Source organism: Myotis lucifugus, unplaced genomic scaffold (assembly GCF_000147115.1).
Source record: "Myotis lucifugus unplaced genomic scaffold, Myoluc2.0 scaffold_653, whole genome shotgun sequence".
Taxonomy (NCBI): Eukaryota; Metazoa; Chordata; class Mammalia; order Chiroptera; family Vespertilionidae; genus Myotis; species Myotis lucifugus.
Window position 1 is genome coordinate 192,260 of NW_005871701.1, and position 22,866 is coordinate 215,125.

The window sequence follows — 22,866 nt, forward strand, 5'->3', positions numbered from 1 at the left end:
GGGAGGGGAGGCCCGGCGGCCCAGGTACTGGAGCTTTCGAGGCTCAGGGTCATTGCTGAACTCGGGCGGGGGCGGGATGACCTCGAAGCTGAACTCCTCCTCCTCCCTCTTGCAGGAGGGAGAGGAAGGGGACGAGAAGGACTTGGGCAGCGCGCGGGCCTGGGGGAGGTTGGAGGAGGCGGACCGGTCCCAGGCCACAGGGGCCTGGGGCTCCGCCTTGGTCCAACTGTGCCCTCGGCTGGGCTCTGTGTTCTCCGGGTCTCTGCCCAGCTGGGCCTTCCACGGACGGGGCTGTGCAGAGGCGGGGGGCTGGGGGCCCTTCTCAGGCTCGGTGGGAGGCTTGGGGACCACCGTGAAGGAGTTGGGCTGGCCATTCCTAAGGAAGATGCTGTCGGAGCCTGCCTGGGGCTGCCCTCGGAGACTCCCGGGCAGGGAGGACCCAGCCAGTCCGGCCCCTCGAGACCGCCCCTTCTGTGCCCTCTGCCTGGCTGCCAGGAGCAGGGCCATCGGGGAGCCCCGCTCCACCACCTCCCCGGTCACCGGGTGCCTGAGGAGTTCGTCTGCAGGCTGGGCAGGGGCTGGGGCTTTGGCTGGCAGCCCTTGGGGCTCCCCCACCTCCACAGCCTCCCCTGACCCCGCAGCCGCTCCTCTGGCCATGGTGGGCATCACCACGGCAACCTCGCGGCTGGGGCTGTTCTGGCTGCTGTTCTGGCTGCGATGGGGTTTGTAGAGACAGGTCACCTCTTCTCTCCCAGGGGACATCTTTGGTGGGAGGGCTGGAGGGGACAGGGCTCCCTGTGTAGGAGGCTTCCTGGCCTCCGAGGGGCGCCCTTCTGCCTCTGGCTGGGAAGGCGCTGCGAATTCTTGGGGTTCTGGTTTCTTCCTCTGCTCGGCTGGGGCCAGTTTCTTCTCTGTCGTTGGGAATGACGCGGCGGGCAGGGGGGTGGCTGTGGGTGGTGTGGCCGGCCCACGCGCGGCTGCAGCAGGTGTGGACTTGGGTGGTGTGGCTGGCCCGGGCATGGCCTTGGACTGGTGTGGTGTGGTTGGCTGGGCGGTGGTGGAGAGGGGTGGCGTGTTCTTGGCCACGGGCTTGGAGCACTGGCCATTAGCAGCTCTGTTTTCAAAGACTCTCGCCCCTTCTAGCCGAGGCTTAGGGGGCAGAGACCCGATGCTGGGCTTGGGTTCCTTCTCCGCCGATGCCGAAAGCCGCGCCTCCAGCTCACTCCGGATCTGCTGGACACTGATCATCGGAGAGTCCTGGGGGGTGTAGTCCGCAGGGGGCAGGGGCAGGGGCAGGCTGGCGGTGGCCTCTCTGTCTGGGCGGGGACTCTTCTCGGGATCACTTGGGGGGATCTCCTTCTCCGGCAGGCCGGGGCCCTTCCTGTCTTCCTTTCCCGGAGAGGCCGCCGTCGGGCCTGGCCTGTGACTGGTGCCTCGGTCCTCTCTCTTGGAGCCAAAGAGGTAGGCTGCCAGCTCGCTCCGAAGCTTTGCCATCTGGCTGGGGTCCCGCCAGTCCACGGGCTCTGAAGAGGCTGTGTTCTCTGAAGAGCCTGTGTCCTCTGGGCTGGGGGGGCTGGGTTTGGGTTTGGGAGCAGGAGAGCTGGATTTGGGGCTTTTCATAAACCTAGCAGGTGGAGGGGTTGCCTTCTCAGCAGAGGGCAAAGGAGGGGCAGCTGGGGGGAGAGGGGGTGCTGGGGGAGGGAGCGGGGGTGCTGGGGGAGGGGGTTGGGGTGTGGGGCGGGGCAGGGGGAGAGGCTGGGGGTGGAGTCTCAGCTTGTTCCCTTGTCCTGGTCTGGGGGCTGGCTCAGCCTGGGGGCTGGCAGGTGCCTCCCGTGCGGAGCTCCCCGGGGCCCATCTGGTTCAGGGGCCCTATCCGGGTAGACCTGGGATGCGGGGCGGATGTGGAAGCTGGGGGGCAGTGGGAGTCGGCTGGGGGCCTTCTGGGTGGCCCCTTCTCCCTCGGCAGGAGCCCCGGGTGCTTCCTGCACTGGGATGGACGAGGTCCTGACTGGGGTTGGGGGAGGCACCTTGAATGAACGGGGGAAGGTGAGGTGGGACTCTGGCTTAGGTCCTAGGGGGCTCCCCTTTGGCTCAGCAGGGCTCCTGGGGGGGCTGGTTCTGGGGGCCTCTGGCTGCTTGCCATTCAGTGTTACCTCTGATTTCCATTTGGTGACACCCGCAGGGGGAAAGAGGTGAGTCCTCATAGAGTGAGGAGACACTGGAGCTGGGGGTGCTGGGGCCGGCATAGGGGGCGGGGGTGGGGCTACAAAGGCCAAGGGCGGGGGCAGGGGGAATGAAATCAGGAGGGGTGGGTGTGGTTGGGGGGGACAGGGTCCCTGATACTGGGGGTGGAGGAGGGGCCATGTTGGGTGGCGGTGGGGGTTCCAGCAGCAGGGCAGGTGGCAAGGAAGCCATGGAAGGTGGAGGTGGTGGCGGGGACTCCCCTGGAGGTGGCGAAGTGTCTGGGGGAGGTCCTGGAGGTGGCCCTGGGGCGGGGCCGGGGGGAGGTGGGGGGATGAGCGGGTCCTGGCCATAGTGCCCAGGCCTGAGGTCGCCCACAGAGCTGTACAGTCGGAGGCTGCCATTGGCTAGTGGGCTGGTACCTGGAAGGAGGGAGAGACAAAGATGAGGAGGCATGAGGCGGACCAGCTCTGGCCACCTCTGTGTGCCCAGGGCACAGGGGTGGGCAACCTAGGTAGTAACTGGCTGGGGTCAGGCCTTTCCTCTTGAGCACCAAGTGAGGGAGCAGCAATGTCTCCAGTCTCCCGAGCTGTCCTGGGAGTGACCTTGTCCTCTGGAGGGAAGGACGCCTGCGGTTCCTGGCCCGGCCTCTAGAGACTGTACTGCATATTCTCCGTTTGCTCCGGAGAGTCATATTGTGCCTTCCCTGCCCTGCTCACACTCTGGTATCTCACCCCTTTACTGAACTCTCTTCAGTTACCCACTCTGAGGGCACCATCTATTTCTTACAAAACCAGGAAGACCAGGGTTCAGATCTCAGTCTTACCACTTACCAGATGTGTGACCTTGGACACACTAATTAACCTTGCCGAGCCTCAGTTTTAGCCTCTCTAAAATGGGCATAATATCAGTGCTCACCACAGCGGTTGTGAGGATTCAATAAGGTAATTCATGTAAATCCATATAAAGGGCCTATCAAGGTGCTAGGCCCATCGTAGTCACTTACGAATGAATAGTAACCGCTTTGATTACTACCTCCCATGCTCAACGGCTCAGACTGTGCCAGACAGACAGGGAAAGTAAGAGTGAGGAAGTCATGGGTCAAGGGCAGGGCCTGGAGACCCTCTCAGTGAGGAAGTTTAGGTGAAAGTTTAGGAGGGATCAATTTATATGAGCAACTCCTCTTTCTAAAGACCCTGAATCTGCCCAGAGCTCAGCTGTCCACCCCACAGAGAACTTCTAGAACACACTCTGGCCTGTGGGATGGAATGGAGGCGTGTAGAAAGAAGGTGACCAGGACAATCTGGCACCAGAGAGATGCTGAGTGCCCCTGGGCCAGCAGCTCACACCCTCCCAGCTTCTTAAAGTCTGCACAGCCAGGATACCCAGGTTGCTTCTCTCTTAGGGGCACCCCTTTCCCACCCCATCCCCTCTTTGCTTCTAGCACAGAGCATAACAAACCTGGGGAATGTGCAGCTCTGAAGGGCTCCTCCAGCTATCTGACTTCATAACAAAGAACAGAGGACAGCCCGGCCAGTGTGGCTCAATGGTTGAGCATTGGCCTATGAACCAGGACGTCACAGTTCGATTCCCATCAGGGAACGTGCCCAGTTTGTGGGCTTGATTCCCCAGTAGGGGGCGTGCAGGAGGCAGCTGATCAATGATTCTCATCATTGATGTTTCTATCTCTCTCCCCCTCTCCCTTCCTCTCTAAAATCATAAAAATATACTTAAAAACAAACAAACAAAGCAACTGGACCTTATGTTTAAATGGGACAATGAGACAGACCAGCAGTACATTATTACCACATTCGGATGGGGAACATGAGGGGGACACCCAGGAGGGGAGCTGGAGTGCGCTGTGAATAGGGTGATCAGAGAAGGCCTCCCTGAGAAGATGACATTCGAGCACAGAGGGCAGGCCTGGGGAGAGAGCTGCCCGGAGGGCCAGGAGGGGAGCAGTCTAGGCAGAGGAAGTGCAGTGTAAAGACTCTGGGGCGGAGAGGTGCCTGGGCGTTGCAGGAGCGGCAAGGAGAGCGGCTGGCTGGAGGAGGGTGAGCCAGGAAAGCAGGCCGTGAGGCCTGGCGAGGCCAGATTCTACCAGTCCCTGCAAGAACCTTCCCTCTGAGTGGCATGGAAAGTCGCTGGAGGTTTTGAGCAAGAGGTATGACAACAAGTGACTTACATCCCACCCAGGACTTCCTACTCCACCAGCACTGGGACTGTCCTTCCCAGCGCGCATGCGATGGACAGGTGTCAGGGGTTAAGTGATTTGCCCAAGGGAGCAAAGCGAATGTGCAGGGTCCTGGGACTCAGAGCCAGGTCTGTCTGACTCCATGGTTCTTCCTCCCACTTGGTGCTGTTCTGGCCATCCTCCCCCTGTAGGCCTCACCCACCCCTGGACTCCTCAACCCCCACCCTCTGCAGCCAGTAGCCAAGAGGCCTGGGGACTCTGGTTTTATCGCCAGCTGGGGAGGTGGGCCAGATACCTGGGCCTGAAGAGGAAAGAAAGATGGACAAGCCCCAAGCCCAGGGTTCTCTTACCTGTCACTTCCTTGTCTGCAAAGTCTTCTGGGACAGAGGGGGTGGGCACAGCCAGGCCATGGTTCTCCTGGGCATTCTGAAAGAGAGCGGGGAGATCAGGAACGGGGAGAAACGGAGGGGCCATTCTTACCGCGCTGCTGGGTGAGGGCACGCACATACCGCTGTGAGGGTGACGGGGGCACAGCCTCCGAGTATACTAACGTATGAAAGGGCTCATTTCAAAAGGTGAATGTTATGATGCAGTCGAGTTTTGTCATTCACACCAATTATGGTCTGTAAAGTCGCCTCAAGGAAAATGCAAAGTTAGGTTCCTGCAAACCTTGGCTACAGAGTTTTCATCAATGGATCAATACATAACCTCGCCCTGGCTGGGTTTGGCTCAGTGGATAGAGCTTCGGCCTTCAGACTGAAGGGTCCTGGGTTCGATTCCGATCAAGGGCACATGCCCAGGTTGCTGGCTCGATCCCCCAGTAGGGGGCGTACAGGAGGCAGCGGATCAATGATTCTCTCTCATCATTGATGTTTCTAACTCTCCCTCTCCCTTTCTTATGGAATTTAAATACATAACTTTGTTGTATGCGTGTTTCTGTTTAAAGACACCTTGTTTAATAGACATTGTTGATTCATTAACATTGACCTCATGGCCGATACTATAACTCACTATTGAACGAAGCTGATCCCACACACGTATTTTCTCTCCCGGGTACATCACGGCCTCCCTGCTCTAAGGGGCCTTAGCATTTCAGCACTATGCTCGGGGGCCATGGGAAACAGTGAGATCACCCACAAAAAGCACAGAAATACAAAAAGCAGGGCACTAAACAGAAAAGGACCCTTGTTAACCACACGAGGCCTAACAAGAAGCAAAGTGTCCCCTTATTGCACCTCGGCTGGGACTGTGGGCATCAGGTGACTGACAGTTTTACTCTTCTCTCTCTACACGTGACCGAAGCATCTCAGATATTGACTCGGGTAGCAGGTACATTTTAGTGGGTAGGTGAGTTTCCAAATATAAAGTCCACAAATGACGAGAATCAGCTGTGTATTAATTATATCGATTAAAACGAAACAAAACAGAACATCTGGGGGATGTCCAATAGTTCAAAGCCGAGCCCCAAGGCCCGGCCTGCTGCTCGCTCTCAGTTTTCATCAGGGAGCCACAGAAAAACAAACGAGCGGAAAGAGGTGCTCGGGCGCTCTGACACCCTGCGATGCCCTTCTCATCCCTCAGCTTTGCAGGCGATGTGTTTGCACAGCTGTCGGGTTTGTACATACTATTTTGCATTCCATTTTTTTCTCCAAACACACATTTCCATAGGTCAACAAAGGCCTCACACCTGTCCTTTGAAGAGCAGAGAGCATTTTATGGCGGCTTCGTGGGTCCTCAACAACCTGGCCTCACACTTCCCGGCCAACTCTTATTTCCCACTCACCTGGACACCCCCCCCCCCCCCCCACCGAATCCCTCCCAGCCAGCCATCCTTCCAGCCCAGGCGCTCCCGCCCTCCCCTGACGACGCTGGCGTTGGTCAGGCTGTGACCCTCTTCTCCTCCATGTCTAACAACAATACCCCTTGCACTGTGCTCTACACACAGGACCCCAGTCACATCAGGCTACTCCCTCATGGGCTGATGGCGCTAACCCTCTGGGCATAATATATAAGAAGCGTGTTTCAGAAACATCTACAGGGTCTCGGGTTACCAAGGGTCATCCCAAAATCACTCTCTGGTCTTTTGGGGGCAACAAACACCTTCTTTTCTTTCTCTTTTTAAATATCTTTATTGATTTCAGAGAGGAAGGGAGAGGGAAAGAGAGATAGAAACATCAGCGATGAGAGAGAATCATTGACTGGCTGCCTCCTGCATGCCCCCTGGTGGGGATCAAGCCCACAACCCAGGCATGTGCCCTTGACCGGAATCGAACCTGGGACCCTTCAGTCCGCAGGCTGATGCTCTATCCACTGAGCCAAACCAGGTAGGGTAAACACCTTCTTATTCTTAACAAATTCTGCAACTGGAATGGCCTGAAGTCATCATCTCTTTCGGCCTCCACTTGATGCCCACGGCCACCACACACCTGCTCTCAACATCTCTCAACCCCGGTGATTCTTGACAGGGACAGGTGTAGGGACAGCCAGTCTGTGCAAGTGTACGTGCGTGCGCGCGCGCGCACACACACACACACACACACACATGCACACACACACACCACTGATGTCTAATCGCATCCTCAAACATGCACACTCCCATTTTGATGAGATGGAGACCAGGCCTTCAAAGGCCAGGCTGTGATCTCTGATTGCTCTTTTGAACATAACTGGAAAGTAGAAAGACTTGGGGACTTAGCACCAAAATGCATACTTTGGCCCTAGACAGCTTGGTTCAGTGCTAGAGCGTCGGCCTGCGGACTGGAGGGTCCTGGGTTCTATTTCGGTCAAGGGCACGTACCGAGGTTGCAGGCTCCATCCCTGGCGCAAGTAAGGACACATGCGGGAGGCAACCAATTGATGTGTCTCTCTCACGTCGCTGTTTCTTTCTCTCTGTCTCTCCCCCTCCCTTCCACTCTCTCTGTAAAATCAATGGAAAAATATCCTCGAGTGAGGATTAACAAGAAGAAGAAAATTCATGCTTTGAATTTTGCCCGCAGTGTGATGTCCGATGAGCAGTGGCGAGGGGTGGAGGTGGTGATGCTAAACTCTCACTTCTGCACCTACTGTGTGCCAGCACTATCCTGAGCGCTTCTCCTATGTTACCTCAAATCCCTTAACAGTGCCAGGGTGCAAACCTAGGCCTCCCAACGTACCTTCTCTACAAATCACCGAGAGCCATTCTCCTCACTCATCAAATTCTCAGGGTCACTCTGAGAACCAAATGAGATAATATCCCGAAGCCAGGAGATCAGTGCTGGGTGAAGGGTTACGTCATTGACCCCTTTCCCACACGGTGAAAACACTGAACCAGGGAACCGCCTGCAGCTCTGGAGGCACCTGGGGCATCTGGGGCACCTGAGTGCTTACGTCTAGTTACATCTGGAGGAGGAGGACTGGCGGCTTTATGGGCCGGAGGTCACACTGCTCACCCAGCTTTGATCCTAACGACTCTGGAAGCACATAGACTCCCAGCAGCACCGGATGGGAGTCTCTCCCACGTGGCCTGGGAGCAGCAGCCCAGGCAGAGCCCAGGCTTGCCAGGTGCCCGCACACAGGGGGTCCCAGGACGTATCCACCACCCACCGCCGTGCTCTGGGTGCGGGCACTCCACTGCGCACCACCCTCGGGGCAGGTCCCGAAGTCCAGCCGCCTCCTTCCAGGAGCCCCAGGACTGAACTGAACACCGCCCCGCCTCTCCAAGCCCCCGCTGGCCCTGCCCGGTCACACTCGCGCCCCACGGGCTCTGGCGGCTCATTTTGCTGTTCCTACGTCCACTCTGTGTATTCAGAGAAGGCAAACACAAACTCATTTTAAAATCAGTCCTGGGGCCCTAACCGGTTTGGCTCAGTGGACAGAGCATCGGCCTGCGGACTGAGGGGTCCCGGGTTCGATTCCAGTCAGGGGCATGTACCTTGGTTGCGGGCACATCCCCAGTGGAGGGTATGAAGGAGACAGCTGATCGATGTTTTTCTCTCATCGATGTTTCTAGCTCTCTATCCCTCTCCCTTCCTCTCTGTAAAAAATCAGTAAAATATATTTAAAAAAATAAAATAAAACCAGTCCTAGGAAACAGACCCAGAGGTGACCTCCCTCAGTTCGCCACAGGTCGCGGGCAGCTGGCATGGAGCGCGCTGCCCGATGGCGACCTGTTTCGGCGGGCAGAGCCCTCGGTGCTGAGTCCCCTGACCTGCCTCCTAGCCCCAGAGAACAGAGGAAAGAAGAGGCTTGGAGGCGACACCCAGATGCAATGCGTGAAGGACAGCAATGGGCGATGGGCAGTAATTAATGTAAATGAAGGTGGGTGAGATGACAGCATCACATCATCATTAAACTCCTGGATTGGAGCGTGTGCAGAGAAGTCTCTGTTCTTCGGTAGCGCACACTGAAGTGTTTAAGAGGAAAGGGGTGCGAGGTCTCAGCTTACGCTGCAAGGGTTCAATGGAAGAAACAGTGTGTACCTGTCAGTGAGGGAGGGAGCGAATGGAGCCAACATGGCAAAACGTGGTGAGTCTGAGTGAAGGCTCTAGGGCAGTGATGGCGAACTTATGACACACGTGTCAGAGGTGACACGCGAACTCATTTTTTTGGTTGATTTTCTTTGTTAAGTGGCATTTAAATATATAAAATAAATATCAAAAATATAAGTTTTTGTTTCACAATGGTTGCAAATATCAAAAAATTTCTGCCGAAACCGGTTTGGCTCAGTGGATAGAGTGTCAGCCTGCGGACTGAAGGGTCCCAGGTTCTATTCTGGTCAAGGGCATGTACCTGGGTTGCGGGCACATCCCCAGTGGAGGGTGTGCAGGAGGCAGCTGATCGATGTTTCTCTCTCATCGATGTTTCTAACTCTCTATCTCTCTCCCTTCCTCTCTGTAAAAAATCAATAAAATATATATTAAAAAAAAATTTCTATATGTGACACGGCACCAGAGTTAAGTTAGGGTTTTTCAAAATGCTGACACGCCGAGCTCAAAAGGTTCACCATCACTGCTAGGGAGTTCATTGAGCTTTCCTGCAACTCATCTCACCTTAGGATTGGTCAGAGAGAAAAAGTTACTGAATGCCACCGAATCATACATTTAAAAGTGATTAAAACGGTATTACGCTATGTGTATCTTACAATTTTAAAGATTTTTTTATTGCTTTTTAGAAAGAAGGGAGAAGGAGAAACATCGATGTGAGAGTGAAACATCCACCAGCTGCCTCCTGCACGCTACCTACTGGGGATCGAGCCTGAAACCCAGGCATGCCCCGACCAGGAACTGAACTGGCAACCTTTTGGTGCACGGGACGACGCCCAACCCACTGAACAACACCGGCCGAGGCTGTATCTTACAATTTTTAATAAGTTAAACAAAACAATGACAAGAATATCGAAAGAGAAAGTGTTGGGCGAGACTTAGAGCTTATCCACCCACTGTCATCAGCACCTCCCACCCTCTGATGCTCCCAATCTTAACAGTAACGACAGCTGCTGCTTTTCTAGCATGCACGGTACCAGGTGCTCATTCTGCATTTCCCATTTCTTAACTCGTTTACTTTTCACAACGACCCCATGGAGGTGGTACTGTTATTTCCACCTCCACTTTACACATGAGGAAACTGATGCACCGAGAGGGTAAGTGACTTGCCCAAGGACCCAGAGCCAGTTGTATATCACTGTCTTCCCAGGCGCCTGGTCATCACTCGCCCACCCAGCTGGGCTGGGCAGCCTGACTTCATTTCTCTTCCCTGTGTGGTCCTCACCTGTGTGCATTATTATTATTATAACTGACATTAGATGCCTATATGTGCTGGGCACCTTTCTGAGTACTTCACCTGTAGGCACACAGTTATTCTTCACAGTAACCCTAAGAGTCAGGCTATGGTTTTTATCTTTTAGATGAAGAAAGAGGCACAGAGAGGCCAAGTACACTGCCCAAGGTCACACAGCTAGGAAGTGGCAGGGCCAATATTGGAACCTCAGAGTTTGCCCTCGTTGCCACTACAGCACTGGCCCCACACTCTTCCTCCAGGAAAAATCCAGCTTATGGCAGACGACTGTAGCCTTTGCCGCCCCAGCCCAGCCCACCTGTGGGTGACGGTCGATTCTTTATACATGCCTGGCACAGACTGGCAGTTCAACAAATGTTTGTTGGGTGAATAACTTCCCAGATGAGTGGATGGATGATGGAAAGAACATAGGACCGAGAGGAGACAACCTGTGTTCTAGTGCCAGGCTGCCCCCGCCCCGCCCCATATTAACTCAGAGCGAAGTCACTTCCCCCCAGGCCGCCTTGCCTCTGCTGTAAATAGGACCGAAGGATCCCTTCAGCCGCCCTGCTCTGTGAGCCTAGCCCAGTGATGGCGAACCTATGACACAAGAACTCATTTTTTTGGTTGATTTTTCTTTGTTAAATGGCATTTAAATATATAAAATAAATATCAAAAATATAAGTCTTTTACTTATGGTTGCAAAGATCAAAAAATTTCTACATGTGACACGGCACCAGAGTTAAGTTAGGGTTTTTCAAAATGCTGACACGCCGAGCTCAAAAGGTTCGCCATCACTGGCCTAGCCCATAGGTGTCCTGTCTGTGACTCAGCTCACCTAGGCCGCATGGGCGGTGGCCTGGACGTGGGGCCACCCCTGGAGGACGGGGTGTTGGGACAGGATCTGCCATTGTCTCCGGATAGTTATCTGCCTCCAGAGAGGGAAAGGGGCAGGTGGGGAAAAGGTCGGGGATGGCTGGGAGGAGGATTCCTGAAGCCACAGGGTGAGGCCAAGCGGGCAGGGCTGGGCCCGAGGTCACTGCTGGCTTCAGACCCAGGACTCCCCCTGCTGCACTGCAGTCAGTCGGGGAGCTGGCTGTGCCCCACTCTGGGCGCGCCCACCCTGGGCAATTGATAGGGGTAGGCCTGCCCCTGCTCACACTCAGGGGAGAGGGGAGTGTGACCTTTCACCAAGAGAGAGGTGCACCACCTGTGGGCAGGAAACACCTGAGAACATGCAAATGAGCATCTGAATGCCTCTGTGGGGCCGGCCCCTCCTCGGGCCAGTGGGCAGCGGGCCATGGCCACGCCACTCCCTGCCCCGGCAGGCCTTGCTCAATGCAGGGGCAGAGTCCAGCCCCGGCCCTGCCGGGTGGGGCACTCACACGAAACTGGGCCTCAGCCCTTCCTCGTGCCTACACCTGACAACGCCCAGCAGCTAAGGTCCTGGGCCACCTCACTCACCTCTCAGAGGGACACAGCCAGCTCCCAGCTCAGTCAAGCAGCCCTTTCAAAGCCACCAAGCGGAGTCTTTTGAAAGTTACCCAGCAACGGCTGGTAGGGGGACGCTGGGGACAAGGGTACCATTCCAAGAATATTTACATTTATTTTCTTCTTAATGCTTATCTCTATTTCTAGGTTCTTAACAATGAACTTCTGTTTCCATCGTAATTAAAAACAAAACACCAATACAATAGTAATAAAAAAAAGTCTTGTGATCAAATGGAAAGAACACAAACTTTGGAGTCAGGCAGGCCAGATTGGCGATCTTAACTTAACTCATTGTCCCAAAGCAATTGTAGGCAGCATCTGACTGGCAGTCAGTGATCAATAAGTGTGCCCCTCGCTCACCTTCTGGGGCTCAGTGTTTTCATCTGTAAAGTGGGGACAATCCCATCTTCCTCGTATGCTGTCACACACCTGAAGATGCTGCGGAGCTAGCGCTCAAGAAAGGCCATCTCCCCTGGGCTCGCCTCCCCCGGGTCCTAACGAGGCTCAGTGGGAGTCCTCGCTCCGGGCACAGCCCGGGGACTGTTTGTCCGGTGGATTTGAAGAGATGGGCGCTTCCAGGGTCAGGGTCAGGAATCCCCTACTGCCCTACTGACTACAAACGTCTCAGAGCTGACGAGAAGGAGGAAGGACAGGAAGGAGGAAGGAGGAAGACACTCTTCGATGCTGAGGTTGGTCTCCCCCTTAAGGTTTAGGGCAGCGGTTCTCAACCTGTGGGTCGCGACCCCTTTGGCGGTCGAACGACCCTTTCACAGGGGTCGCTTAAGACCATCCTGCAGATCAGATATTTACATGACGATTCATAACAGTAGCAACATTACAGTTATGAAGTAGCAACGAAAATAATTTTATGGTTGGGTCACAACATGAGGAACTGTATTTAAAGGGCCAGAAGGTTGAGAACCACTGGTTTAGAGGGTCAGAGCCACTGCTAACCCCCTGCTGACGGTCCAGCCCTTGGCCTCCTGGGACACATCCTCATGCCTGGAACACATCCTCATGCCTGGGATTCCTCAAACGCCAGCCAAACCCGAGGTGGGTCACCAGGGCTGGGCTAATGGGCAATACCTCGGCCACAGGCCAGCTCTGAGTTAGCCACACATCGCGGAACGCAAGCCTCCTCACCAGGTTCCTCGCCAGCTCAGTGGGGGCACCTCAGGGTGGGGTGCGGAGCTGCAGGGGGTGAGGGAGACGACCCTGAGCCAGCGTCAGAGCCGGGCAAGGCTGGGGGCACCGCTGTAGGCTGGAGGAGCAGGGGAGGGGACCTCACAGTGCGGGCAGGGGGGAGGGGAGGGGTCTGTGTTCCCCATGGAGCAGCCAGTGAACATTCTATAAAAGAGCCAACTGCTTCCCTGGCCCAGCCGCACCCTCTGCCATAGCTCATCCCCCTCCTGGGGCCAGAGAAGAGTCCCAAACACCAGACCGCCCCTGTGGACCTGCCTGCCACCCAGACCTGCTCTTATATGCAGGCTAGCAGGCCCTGCCTTGGGCTGTGTGCTACAGGAGGCCCAGCTCCGGTTCCTAAGGTCAAGGGGTCCACGGAGCAGGGGGACGTGCCCTTGAACCTACATCACCCTCTTCTTGACCCTGTCAGGCACCAAGGGCCCCGAATTCCTTGCCCAGATGGTCCTGAGCCCACTTGAGCTTCTTCCCCGGCCAGTCCCCCGAGGCCGCCCGGGCCCAGGGGTGGCAGGGGTGGCAGGGGTGGCAGGGTGGCTGGGGTGGAGAGGATGAGGGTGTGCATGGAGCTTGGGAGTTCAGGCGGAGGCCCTCTCTTCCAGGGCAGGAGTGAGGTGGGGAGGAGAGGGTTGGGCTGCAGGGGGTGGGTGCTCGGTCTGTACTCTGCCTGCAGGTCTCTGACAGGAACACACGGAGCTCATGTTCATGAACACGTTCGTGACGTGTTCCCCCCATGAACACCCAGAGCTCCCTCACCCACAGCCCTTCCAGCCATCGCCAGCCACATAAATCTGCCAAAAGCCAATCTGCTGGCACGGAGCCTCTCTGAGCTTCCGGGCGGGGGTCCAGGGCAGGTGGGGGCCTGCCCCGAGCCCAGCCTGACACCTCCCCGGGCACCGCCGGGCCTGCCTGACTCAGAGGGTGGGGTGACCCAGGGAGCTCTCACTGCCCGGGGCACCCGGGGACCTGTCTGGCCAGTTTCCCCGTTCTTGCCACATTGGCATTTAATTTTTAATTCCTCACATTATCACCCTGGGATGGTTTCATTTAGACCAGGGTGGGGAAGAGGGAACCCCAGAGGGAAGCAGCACCCTCCCACGACCAGCTGTCCTAGGGACTCGGCTCTGAACAGTGGACAGGCTCTGGCTTGAGCCCTGGGCCCGGCTTCCCCTGGAGGTGAAGCAAGTGGGGAGAAAGGATCCCTCCCACTGCGCCCGGGCCCAGGTGGTGTTGGCAGGACTGGACGGGAGGAGCCCCGGCTCGGGTCCCATCGCTGCCTCACTGAGCTGTGCGGTGGGCAGGCCCCGCCGCTCGGGGGCCCCAGTTTTCTCACCCAGATGAGCACTGAGGGCCCCCCAGGTCTGAAGCTTGGCAAGCGTGACCCAGCTCCTCAGAGCCCTCTGAGCAGGAAGCGGGGCGGCCTTCCCCTTCTGGAGGTGGAAGCAGGGCTGTGGGAGCGGTCCCTGTGTTGTGGGGCCGCTTCGGTGGGGGCGGGGGTGGGGTGGGGGCCTCCGGAGAGCTGACCACACTGGGAGAGTTACGTTAACACAGTCGCAGCAGCGGGGACCCTCCCGTGGGTGAGGAGCAGGGACTGGTGTCAGTTACCCGAGAATCAATCAGGTCCTTTTCACAATAGGCCTATGGCTGCCGGGCACCTGAGGAGGTATTTCCTAGTCCTCTGATCGCCCACCTCCAACCGAGGGAGGAAGCTCCCGGGAGGGCAGAGCCCCTGCTGTTGTCCTTGCCCCTCATCCTGCCCTCTCCCCACCCCCACCCCCACCCCCACACCGTCCCTGTGCAGGCTCGTGCGGGACACGGACAGTGAGGGTGCCTTTGGAAGACAAGACGACCCAGGTCCAGGCAGAGCAGGAAGAGCAGGGGCCCTGCGGGCTGTGCCTGGCTTCTCGGGCGGCGTGGCTGCCTCCCTGGGTGGGGAGGGAGGACATGGAGGGGAGAGGCCCAGCTGGTTAGGACAGTGCCACTCCCCACCCAGCCGGACTCGGAGGGGCTGGCAGTGTGTCTGTGTGTGGACCACACCCACAGGAGCTGTCTTCTTGCCTCTCCTCCTGCTCCAGCCTCCTGCCCCAGCTGGAAGACAGCAAGGGCCTGGCCCAGGGCCCAAGGGAGAGGAGCCAGTTTCCCCTCAACCCAGGAACCGGTGATGAAAGATTCTGGGGCTGCTGTGTATCTTGTTACCTAAGTCGGAGCACAGAGATGGCCCCGGGATATGGGTCATCAGGCCAAGGGTTCCTAACGTAAAGGTGCCCCAGAGGAGGGCTTCCGGGGGCCCGAGAGCCCTCTGCACAAGCCACGTCGCACGGATGTGGCCCAGAGCCTCGTCCTGGTCTCAAAGGGGCCCGTGTCCCCACAGAGGCAAGAGAGCCGGGTGCCCAGCAGGCCCGGCCGCTGGCGGGAGAGAGAGGCAGGCAGGAGGTGCAGGTGGCTCTGCAGGCTGGTGCTGGGAGGGAAGATCAGAGCTTCTGGATAGTGGGTGGAGGGAGAGTAAAATGGCTTGAATAGAACTTAGACCCTGGAGCCGGCTGCAGGGGTTCAAATCCCAGCTCTGACACTTGGGAGCTGTGTGACCTTAAACAAGTGACTGTCACATTCTGTACTTCACTTTCCCTTCTGTGAATGGGGATTAATGACAGCACTTTCCTGATAGGGTGGCTGTCGAACGACACACCCCTGGAACATCGCGTGCCACTCCACCTGCCTTTCCCGGTGCAGCGGGCACCCAGTGGCTCCAGAGGCCAGGGGCGAACCTCCCTTTTGGGGTTCAGCTCCTGCCTCTGTAAAATGAGGCCAGTGTGAACCTCACGAACCCCTTTGAGCTGGCAGTTTTCCATGCGTCCATTCTCTGGTGCTCCCCAGTGAGGGGGTGTGAGTGCGCTGGGCTGGCCTGGAAGGGCCGCTCCCCGAAAGCAGCCTCAGGTCACCGGGCCTGACCAGCCGGCCAACCCCCCTCCAGTGGCCACCTGACTGGGGTCTGCCGGGCCCCTGAGTCAGGCCCTGGTTGGCCCAAACCAGATCTAACCAGAGTGTCCAAACCAGAACTGAGAACAGAAAGGCTGGGACTTGCCCTGGTCACCAAAGGGACCCAAAGTGGGTGGGTGGGTGGGGCAGTCAGGGTGCCAACCAGTCAGAATACGCTCAGCATTAACCCATTCGTTGTTGACTCAGATCTGGTGGAGAAACCAGGACAGCACGAGCCATTCAGGTGGGAACAGCCATTTACTTCAATATTTTACAACCGGACGAGGTATGGGTGTGTCAGCCATGGGCCCACACGTCTGTGATCGGAGTATGTGTGCTGGGGGTACACGAGGGGAGAGAATCTAATTACCTCTAGCAACAGAAAAATTGTTTAGTCTGTGTTTATGGGTGCAATGAGCCCGGTAACAGGTTTATGCATCCCTGGAAACAAAGGTTGGGCGGACTCATTTGCTTTACACCTTTTTGTTGTTCTTTCTGTGTTTGTCTACAATGTCTGTTTTTATTTTCTGTTTTTATAAACAGAAAATAAATTATTTAAAGTTGTGTTTCCAGCCCTAGTTGGTGTGGCTCAGTGGATAGAGCGACAGCCTGTGGACTGAAGGGTCCCGAGTTCGATTCCAGTCAAGGGCACATGCCCAGGTTGCAGGCTCAGTCCCTAGTAGGGGGCGTGCAGGGGGCAGCTGATCAATGATTCTCACTCATCATTGATGTTTCTATCCCTCTCTCCCTCTCCCTTGTTTTATAAACAGAAAATAAATTATTTAAAGTTGTGTTTCCAGAGGTCTGTGTGCTCAGGCCTCTACAGAGAGGCCTTGGGGATACAGCAAGGAGAACGAAAGGCTCGGTCTATTCTTTCTAGATTCTCGGGGTCTGGTTGGTGAGATGGGATACACCAGAAAAAAAAAATTGGTGGTGGAGAAAGGTGGTTGTGCCAGGCCGTGCTGGGCAGAACCTGCCGGTGCCCAGGACCAAGGTGTGGGGTGCCCTGAGGACTCGGACCAGGATTTGGTGCCTCATCAGTCCAGGTGGTATAAATCCTCACGGAGCCCAGAAACAGTATTGTCCCGACCAGGACCCACCTGACAGACAGGAGTGAACCTAGAATCAATGGGGCTCACTGTTGAGGCTCTAGACCTGGGCTGTCCAACAGCAGCCACTGGCCACATGTGCTGCGGAGCCCCTGCAATGTCGCTGTTGGAAGTGGGGTGTGAGCTGTAAGTGCAGTACATTAGGTTTTTTGTTGTTGTTGTTAATCCTCACCCAAGGATATTTTTCCATTGATTTTTAGAGAGAGTGGGAAGGGAGAGAAGAGACAGAGAGAAACATCGATGTGAAAGAGACTCATCAATTGGTTGCCTCCTGCATGCACCCCAACCAGGACTGGGGAACCTGCAACTAAGGTATGTGCGGTTGACCAGAATCAAACCCGGGATCCTTTAGTCCGTGGGCCCATGCTCTATCCACTGAGCCAAACCGGCTAGTGCAAGAGTTTAAAGACTTAGTGTGAAACAAGAATGTAAAACTTCTCATTGGTATTTTTCACATTGACTAAATGTTGAAATGATAATCTTTTGAATACATTGAGTTAAGTAAAATATGTTATGAAAATTAATTTTACCTATTTCTTTTAAGGTAGCTACTAGAAAATTTAAAATTACATATGAGGCTTACATGATATTTCTATAGGACAGCGCTAGTCTAGGCTGTCCCAGAAAACCCAGAAACTCTCATCACAGTAAACAGAACCAGTCACAGAGCAGTCTCCCTTGTCAAAGAACAAGAGTCCATCACAGGCTCCAGAAGGGAGTTTTGGATTGTTTTGTTTGTTTGTTTTTTGTAGTTTCAGATCTATAAGCAAATGCCCTTCTGCCAAGGGTCGCTGCTCTTTGTCCTTCGAGACAGCTCAGGTGTCACCTCTTCCAGGAAGCCCTCCTTGACCACCCCTATTACTGGAGCAACTGCCCATGTTCTAATAGTCTGTTCATTCACTCATGACCTGCCTTGAGAGCTGCAATGTTGGCTCAGTCACCTCCACATCCCAGCACCTAATGCAGGGCCTGGCACGGAGCAGACAGCCACCAGTGACTATGAAATATGAATCCTGCTTAGCTGGAGGTACCCCCCACTGCATTGCTTTTGCACACAAGTTCCCCTTAACCTCTCCCTGGGTTTCAAATGGAGGGGCTAACACCCCTAATCCCAGCCTTTCTGCCATGAGTCTCAGCCATGCCTCCTCCCAGAAGCCACCCTGGGTTGGCATCAGGAAGAAAGGGAATGGACAGAGGGTGAGGCTGATGTCCGCTAGCCCAGGGCAGGTGGGGCTCCCTCCCCGGTGGCCGCCGAGGTGGCCCGTCCAGAGAAGACCCTCACACCCCAGAGCAGAACGGTACTCACCAGCGGAAGGAAGGTCAGCAGGGGCCGCACTCTGGGCCGAGCTTTCAGCGTGGCTGTTCCCGACTCGCTCTCCGTGTCAAACCGACTGTCTCCGTAATAGATCCCATCTAGAGGAGACAGGGGAGGGGGACCGTGAGCTGGAGATCAAAGGCACGTTGGCCACTGAGGTTCATCTGCCCAGTGGCGGGCCGGTTGGCTCAGATCCCACAGACGGGGTGTGTGCTCCTGGGCAGGATTGGGGGGGCTTCCGGGGCCGGTTTCTTGGGGTCTTCTGCAGCCTTCCTGGGACGCGCAGCTCCCAGCAGCCATCTCTCCCCTGATCCAGCCCCTACGGGCCTTAGCCTGTCACTCTCACAGTGGACTCTCCTCTGGGGCCCCGGGAGCTTGGCTTATCTCGGAGAGAGGGAGGAAAACAAGCTGCCTCTCTCTCAAGTGTTTGCCTTTCTAATCTGGAACAAGCAGAGTAGATGAGGACACCTGCTGGCCCCGGTCACCCAGCACCCACCTTCCGGGCTCCTCCAACCCCCAAGCCACCAACGGTTGTGTGCGTGGCTGTGTTTGAGGTGCCCTTGAGGGCAGAGCAGAAGGAGCAGGACAGCAGGGTCCACGTGACCCCAGACACATCCCAGCTCTGCCACTGACTGGCTGGCTGTGTCCCTTAACCTTGCCTCCGTTTCCCCATGTGCACAATGGGAGTGACGATGGTGCCGACCTCATAGGACTGTTGTGAGGAGTGAGTGTGGCCAGCACATAGTAAGTGCTCAACAAGCGTGGTCTCCTTCCCTGCAGGCAGCTCACAGGAAGGCTCCTGCTTCCTCCAGCAACAGCCTGTGCTCCAAGCGGTTTCTACCGTCGTGGGGAGGGTGTGAGGAGCCACCACACCTCCTCAGCCAATCTCCACACATCGCCAGGAATCTCACATCCCCTCTCAGGCTCACGCTGTCACCTCCTAGAGGCAGGGAGCACCGTGGCCTCCGACTGTGTCACTCACAAGCAAGGAGGGCTTACCTACACTTCACAGGCCTCCAGTGAGGGAGTTCCTCTTTCCCTATAGCCAGAGGGGAAAGAGAAGAAAGGCCAAAATCCCAACTGATCGGAATTCTACTAACTGGAGCATTTAAGGAATGATGATTACATTTCCCTCTGCATGCGACTTTAGAAAAGCAGTGCAAGAAAGCCAAATAATTTATTCAAAAGAGACTGGGCTTGTCAGAGAGGCCCTGGGATCAGAATATATTCATCCCCAACTCCAAGGCGTACAGCTATGGCCCTCTCTCTATGTGACCATCCGGGCTTCGAATGTGACGGTGACTCCTGGGAGCACCCCAGGGAAGGGTGCAGAGGCCTCTGTCTGCTGCCCTACCAGGCAGAGAGTCAGCGGTACATTTAAGACTCCCCATCTCTCAAAAGGGCCAAAAGCCCGGTTCTGGGCACGCTCCACAGTCCCAGGGCGCTCCAGTTCCCTGCCTGCTGCGTGCACTCCCAAAGTCAGGATTCCCCAGTCCTGGCTGCTGGGCTCCAACCTGAGGCTGGAGACCAAGAGCGGGGGGCGGGGCAAGGGGGGTGGGGAAGCCAGGGGAGAAAGCAGAACCAACAAAAGTAGAGATAACTGCGGGCACCCAGCAGCTTCTCTTCTTGCCCCCAGGATTCCCTCTGGCTCCCAAGAGTCTGAGTGTTGGCGCCAGGACCTCCTGGGACATTCTCTAGATAGTGCTGCGTGTGTGCGTGTGTTTGTGTGTGTGTGTGTGTGTGTGTGTGTGTGTGTGTGTGGTGGGGGGGGGGGGTCAAGGTCTTAGATCTGATAGGGCTTCGGGCCCTTAATAGTAGTGAGGGGGGGGGGGACGACTGACACAGGGACCCGGTGAGAGGCACACTCTCCTAGGCAGACCCTCTCGCTAATCTCTGCACCATGTTGGGGTGCAGGGAGCCTCTTGTCTACCGCTGGGTTATCATGAGATTGGTGGCTACTGTTGTTGTGCATCTAGGAACTTCAGAAGCAAGCACCCTGGCCAGGTGATCACTATAGTCATAGAAGTAATATAACAATAGGTAAAACTTACGGGACAATTTTAACGGGCCAGGCATCTTAAACAGTACTAACCCCTTTCATTCTCAAAACGATCGTTACCCCTATTTTACAGATGAGGAAACGGAGGCACAGAGAGGTCTAATGTGCTGCTGCCCGAAGCCCCAAAGTGGTAAAGCTGGGGTCTCTGGTCCTGGGCTGATCTCTGAACCACTACACACACCGCTTCCAAGGGGGGTCCTCATCCCACCATTCACAGGAGGTGGATGGGAGGTGGGGGTTCAGGGGCAGGGGAAGGAGGCTCAGCTTGGCCGCGGAGCTGGGAGGGGCGGGAGGTGAAGCCGCTGGCCCAGGCCCATGCAGGGGTCGGGGCACAGCCAGATCTGACCCACACACAGGCCGGCCCTCTACACACCTTGCAGGTCCCATGACTCAGTCTTGACTACCAGGTACTGTCGTCTCGGTTGGTTTGTGGCTGTTTTTAGCAGGGAAATCCTCTCTAAGAACACAGCTGTGCTCTGGAAAAGCCGCTGACGGGAGGGGCTGGGCTGAGGTGGGTGGAAGGCCCGGTGGCTCCCTCCCCACTGGGGCATCTCTGGCGAGTCCAGTTGCATTTGGAGGTTCTCAGAGGTGTGGCTGGGAGTCGGGGAAGGGGTGAGGCAGCAGAGCTAGAGGGTGTGATGTGAGGAAGACTTGACGGGCCGCTGCTGCCTTCGAAGTGGCAGGAGACCATGAGCCAAGGACCATAGGCGGCTTGGAAAACAGCCAGAAAAGGTGAGAAAACAGATTCTCCCCCACAGCCTACAGGAAGGAAGGAAGTCTTGCTGACACTTTAGTTTTAATGCACAGAACTATGAGATAATAAATGTATGTTGTTTTAAGTGCCCCCCGCCTCCCAAATAAAGAGCTGTGGCCAGGTTGGGGGGGGGGGTTGTGGAGTGGGAGGGGTCAATGGGGGGGGTGGGGGGAGAAAGAGGGGCATCTGTAATACTTTCAACTATAAAGATACATTAAAAAAAAAAAAGAGTTGTGGTTAAGACCTGGCAGACCTTCCCTGGGCCCCTCATACCTGGGCTGGCCCACCGATTGCACAAGGCACGCCAACAGGGGAGGCAGGTGTGGCCACCACCGTAAGCTAGGTCCTCCGGGGTCAAGGTCAGGGCCGAGGTTTTCTGAGCCTCAAAGTCAAAGTCCACAGAAAGACAATAGTCGAACCCTGGGGATTTTCCTATGCAAATACACGGCTCCACAGCGATCAGGGTCAGGGATGAGGATGGGCCGAGGATGGGCCACCTGAGAGGCAGCCCCTCCTCCACTGAGGAGGCGAAGGGGGCCAGGCCACCTCTTGAGGGAGGACTGGACAGTGAGGAGGTGAAGGGGGTGACGGAGAGGAGGCGGGACTACCTGCTCTCTGAGGACACGAAGAGGCTGCGCGATCAGAAAAGAGGGTCCATAACAACTCACAGACACAGACAGGACGGGGATTCCCAGAGGTAAAGGGGGGTACATGGTGATGGAAGGAGACTGGATTGGGGTGGTGAACCCACAGTGCAGTGTACAGATGCTGTGTTATAGAACTGTCCACCTGAAACCTAAGTAATTTTATTAACCGGTCACCCCAATACATTCAATTAAAAAAAGAAATCAGAACTTTACTCTGAATAAGTACTTGGAGAGAACTTGTGGACTGTAATAATCAATTTGTTAACATTCAGTATATTGACATACATGCAAATGCTATGAATGTTTGATTTCCTTTGTAATTTTGTCACAAGACAGCACGTTGCCATGTAAAATACCCATTTATCTCTAACCTAAGCCCTAAAATATAAAAGAAGAAAGAAAGAAAAGAGGGGCCCTATCCTAGTGTCTTGTCCGCCTGGAACTTGGAAACGCCCTGTGTCTGCTGTTCACCGCCCTTTCCCCCTGGAAGGGTCCTTGGGGGTCTCAGAGGTTTTGAACTTGCCCGGAGGAGCAGAGAGGCAGCTGAGGAACATCCCGGTGGATCAGAAGGCGGGAAAGGGAGCCACCATGGAATCAGAAGCTTCCAGAGAAAGGGGGCGGGTACCTCAGGAAACCCCGGAGCAATCCCAGCAGCCAGGAAGCCTTGGGAGACCAGGAGGCAGGTCTGGACAGAGCCTGAGCCCCAGGTGGGCCACAGCCCTGTTGAGGTACAAACTCAAGCCTCTCTGTCTGGCAAATTCTTCTAAAAAATGGCACAGCGATAAAATAGGAGAAAGTCCAGGCCTGCCTCCATTTACCCAAACCCTGTCATTAAAACAATCCGTTTCCCCCAATGAAGTCCTCTTTCTCATGGGATTGTCCCAACCCCCCCCCCCCCCCCAAGTCCTCCTTTTCCTGGGATTGGCCCAATTCCCCCCCCCCCTCCAAAAGAAGGGCTTTCCTCGGGATTTGGCACAGGAATCCTGCGAGGGGTTTTGTTTCTCCCCCCCCGAAGGACAGGGAATGAGGGGGGCTTTTGTTTTTTTTACCCTTCCCTAAGGGCCTGGGTTCACATAAAAAACCACTAATATTTTAAAAACCTGGCTCAAAAATAATTTTGGTGCCACGCCTGTTTCACCAAGAGGGGTTCCCCTTAAAACCCAACCCGGGGCGGGCAAACCCCCCTCCCCCA

General features: G+C 55.8%; 1 protein-coding gene across 1 annotated transcript in view; it reads right to left on the reverse strand.

The window, feature by feature from the left end:
- Positions 1-22,866, reverse strand: part of CUNH6orf132 (chromosome unknown C6orf132 homolog) — a 32,897-nt gene that overhangs the window by 3,477 nt on the left and 6,554 nt on the right. The window contains 5 exon segments of the mRNA XM_006110006.3: positions 5-1,851; positions 1,854-2,282; positions 2,284-2,603; positions 4,726-4,801; positions 18,206-18,312. Of these exon segments, the coding sequence (XP_006110068.1) occupies positions 5-1,851; positions 1,854-2,282; positions 2,284-2,603; positions 4,726-4,801; positions 18,206-18,312 (2,779 nt within the window).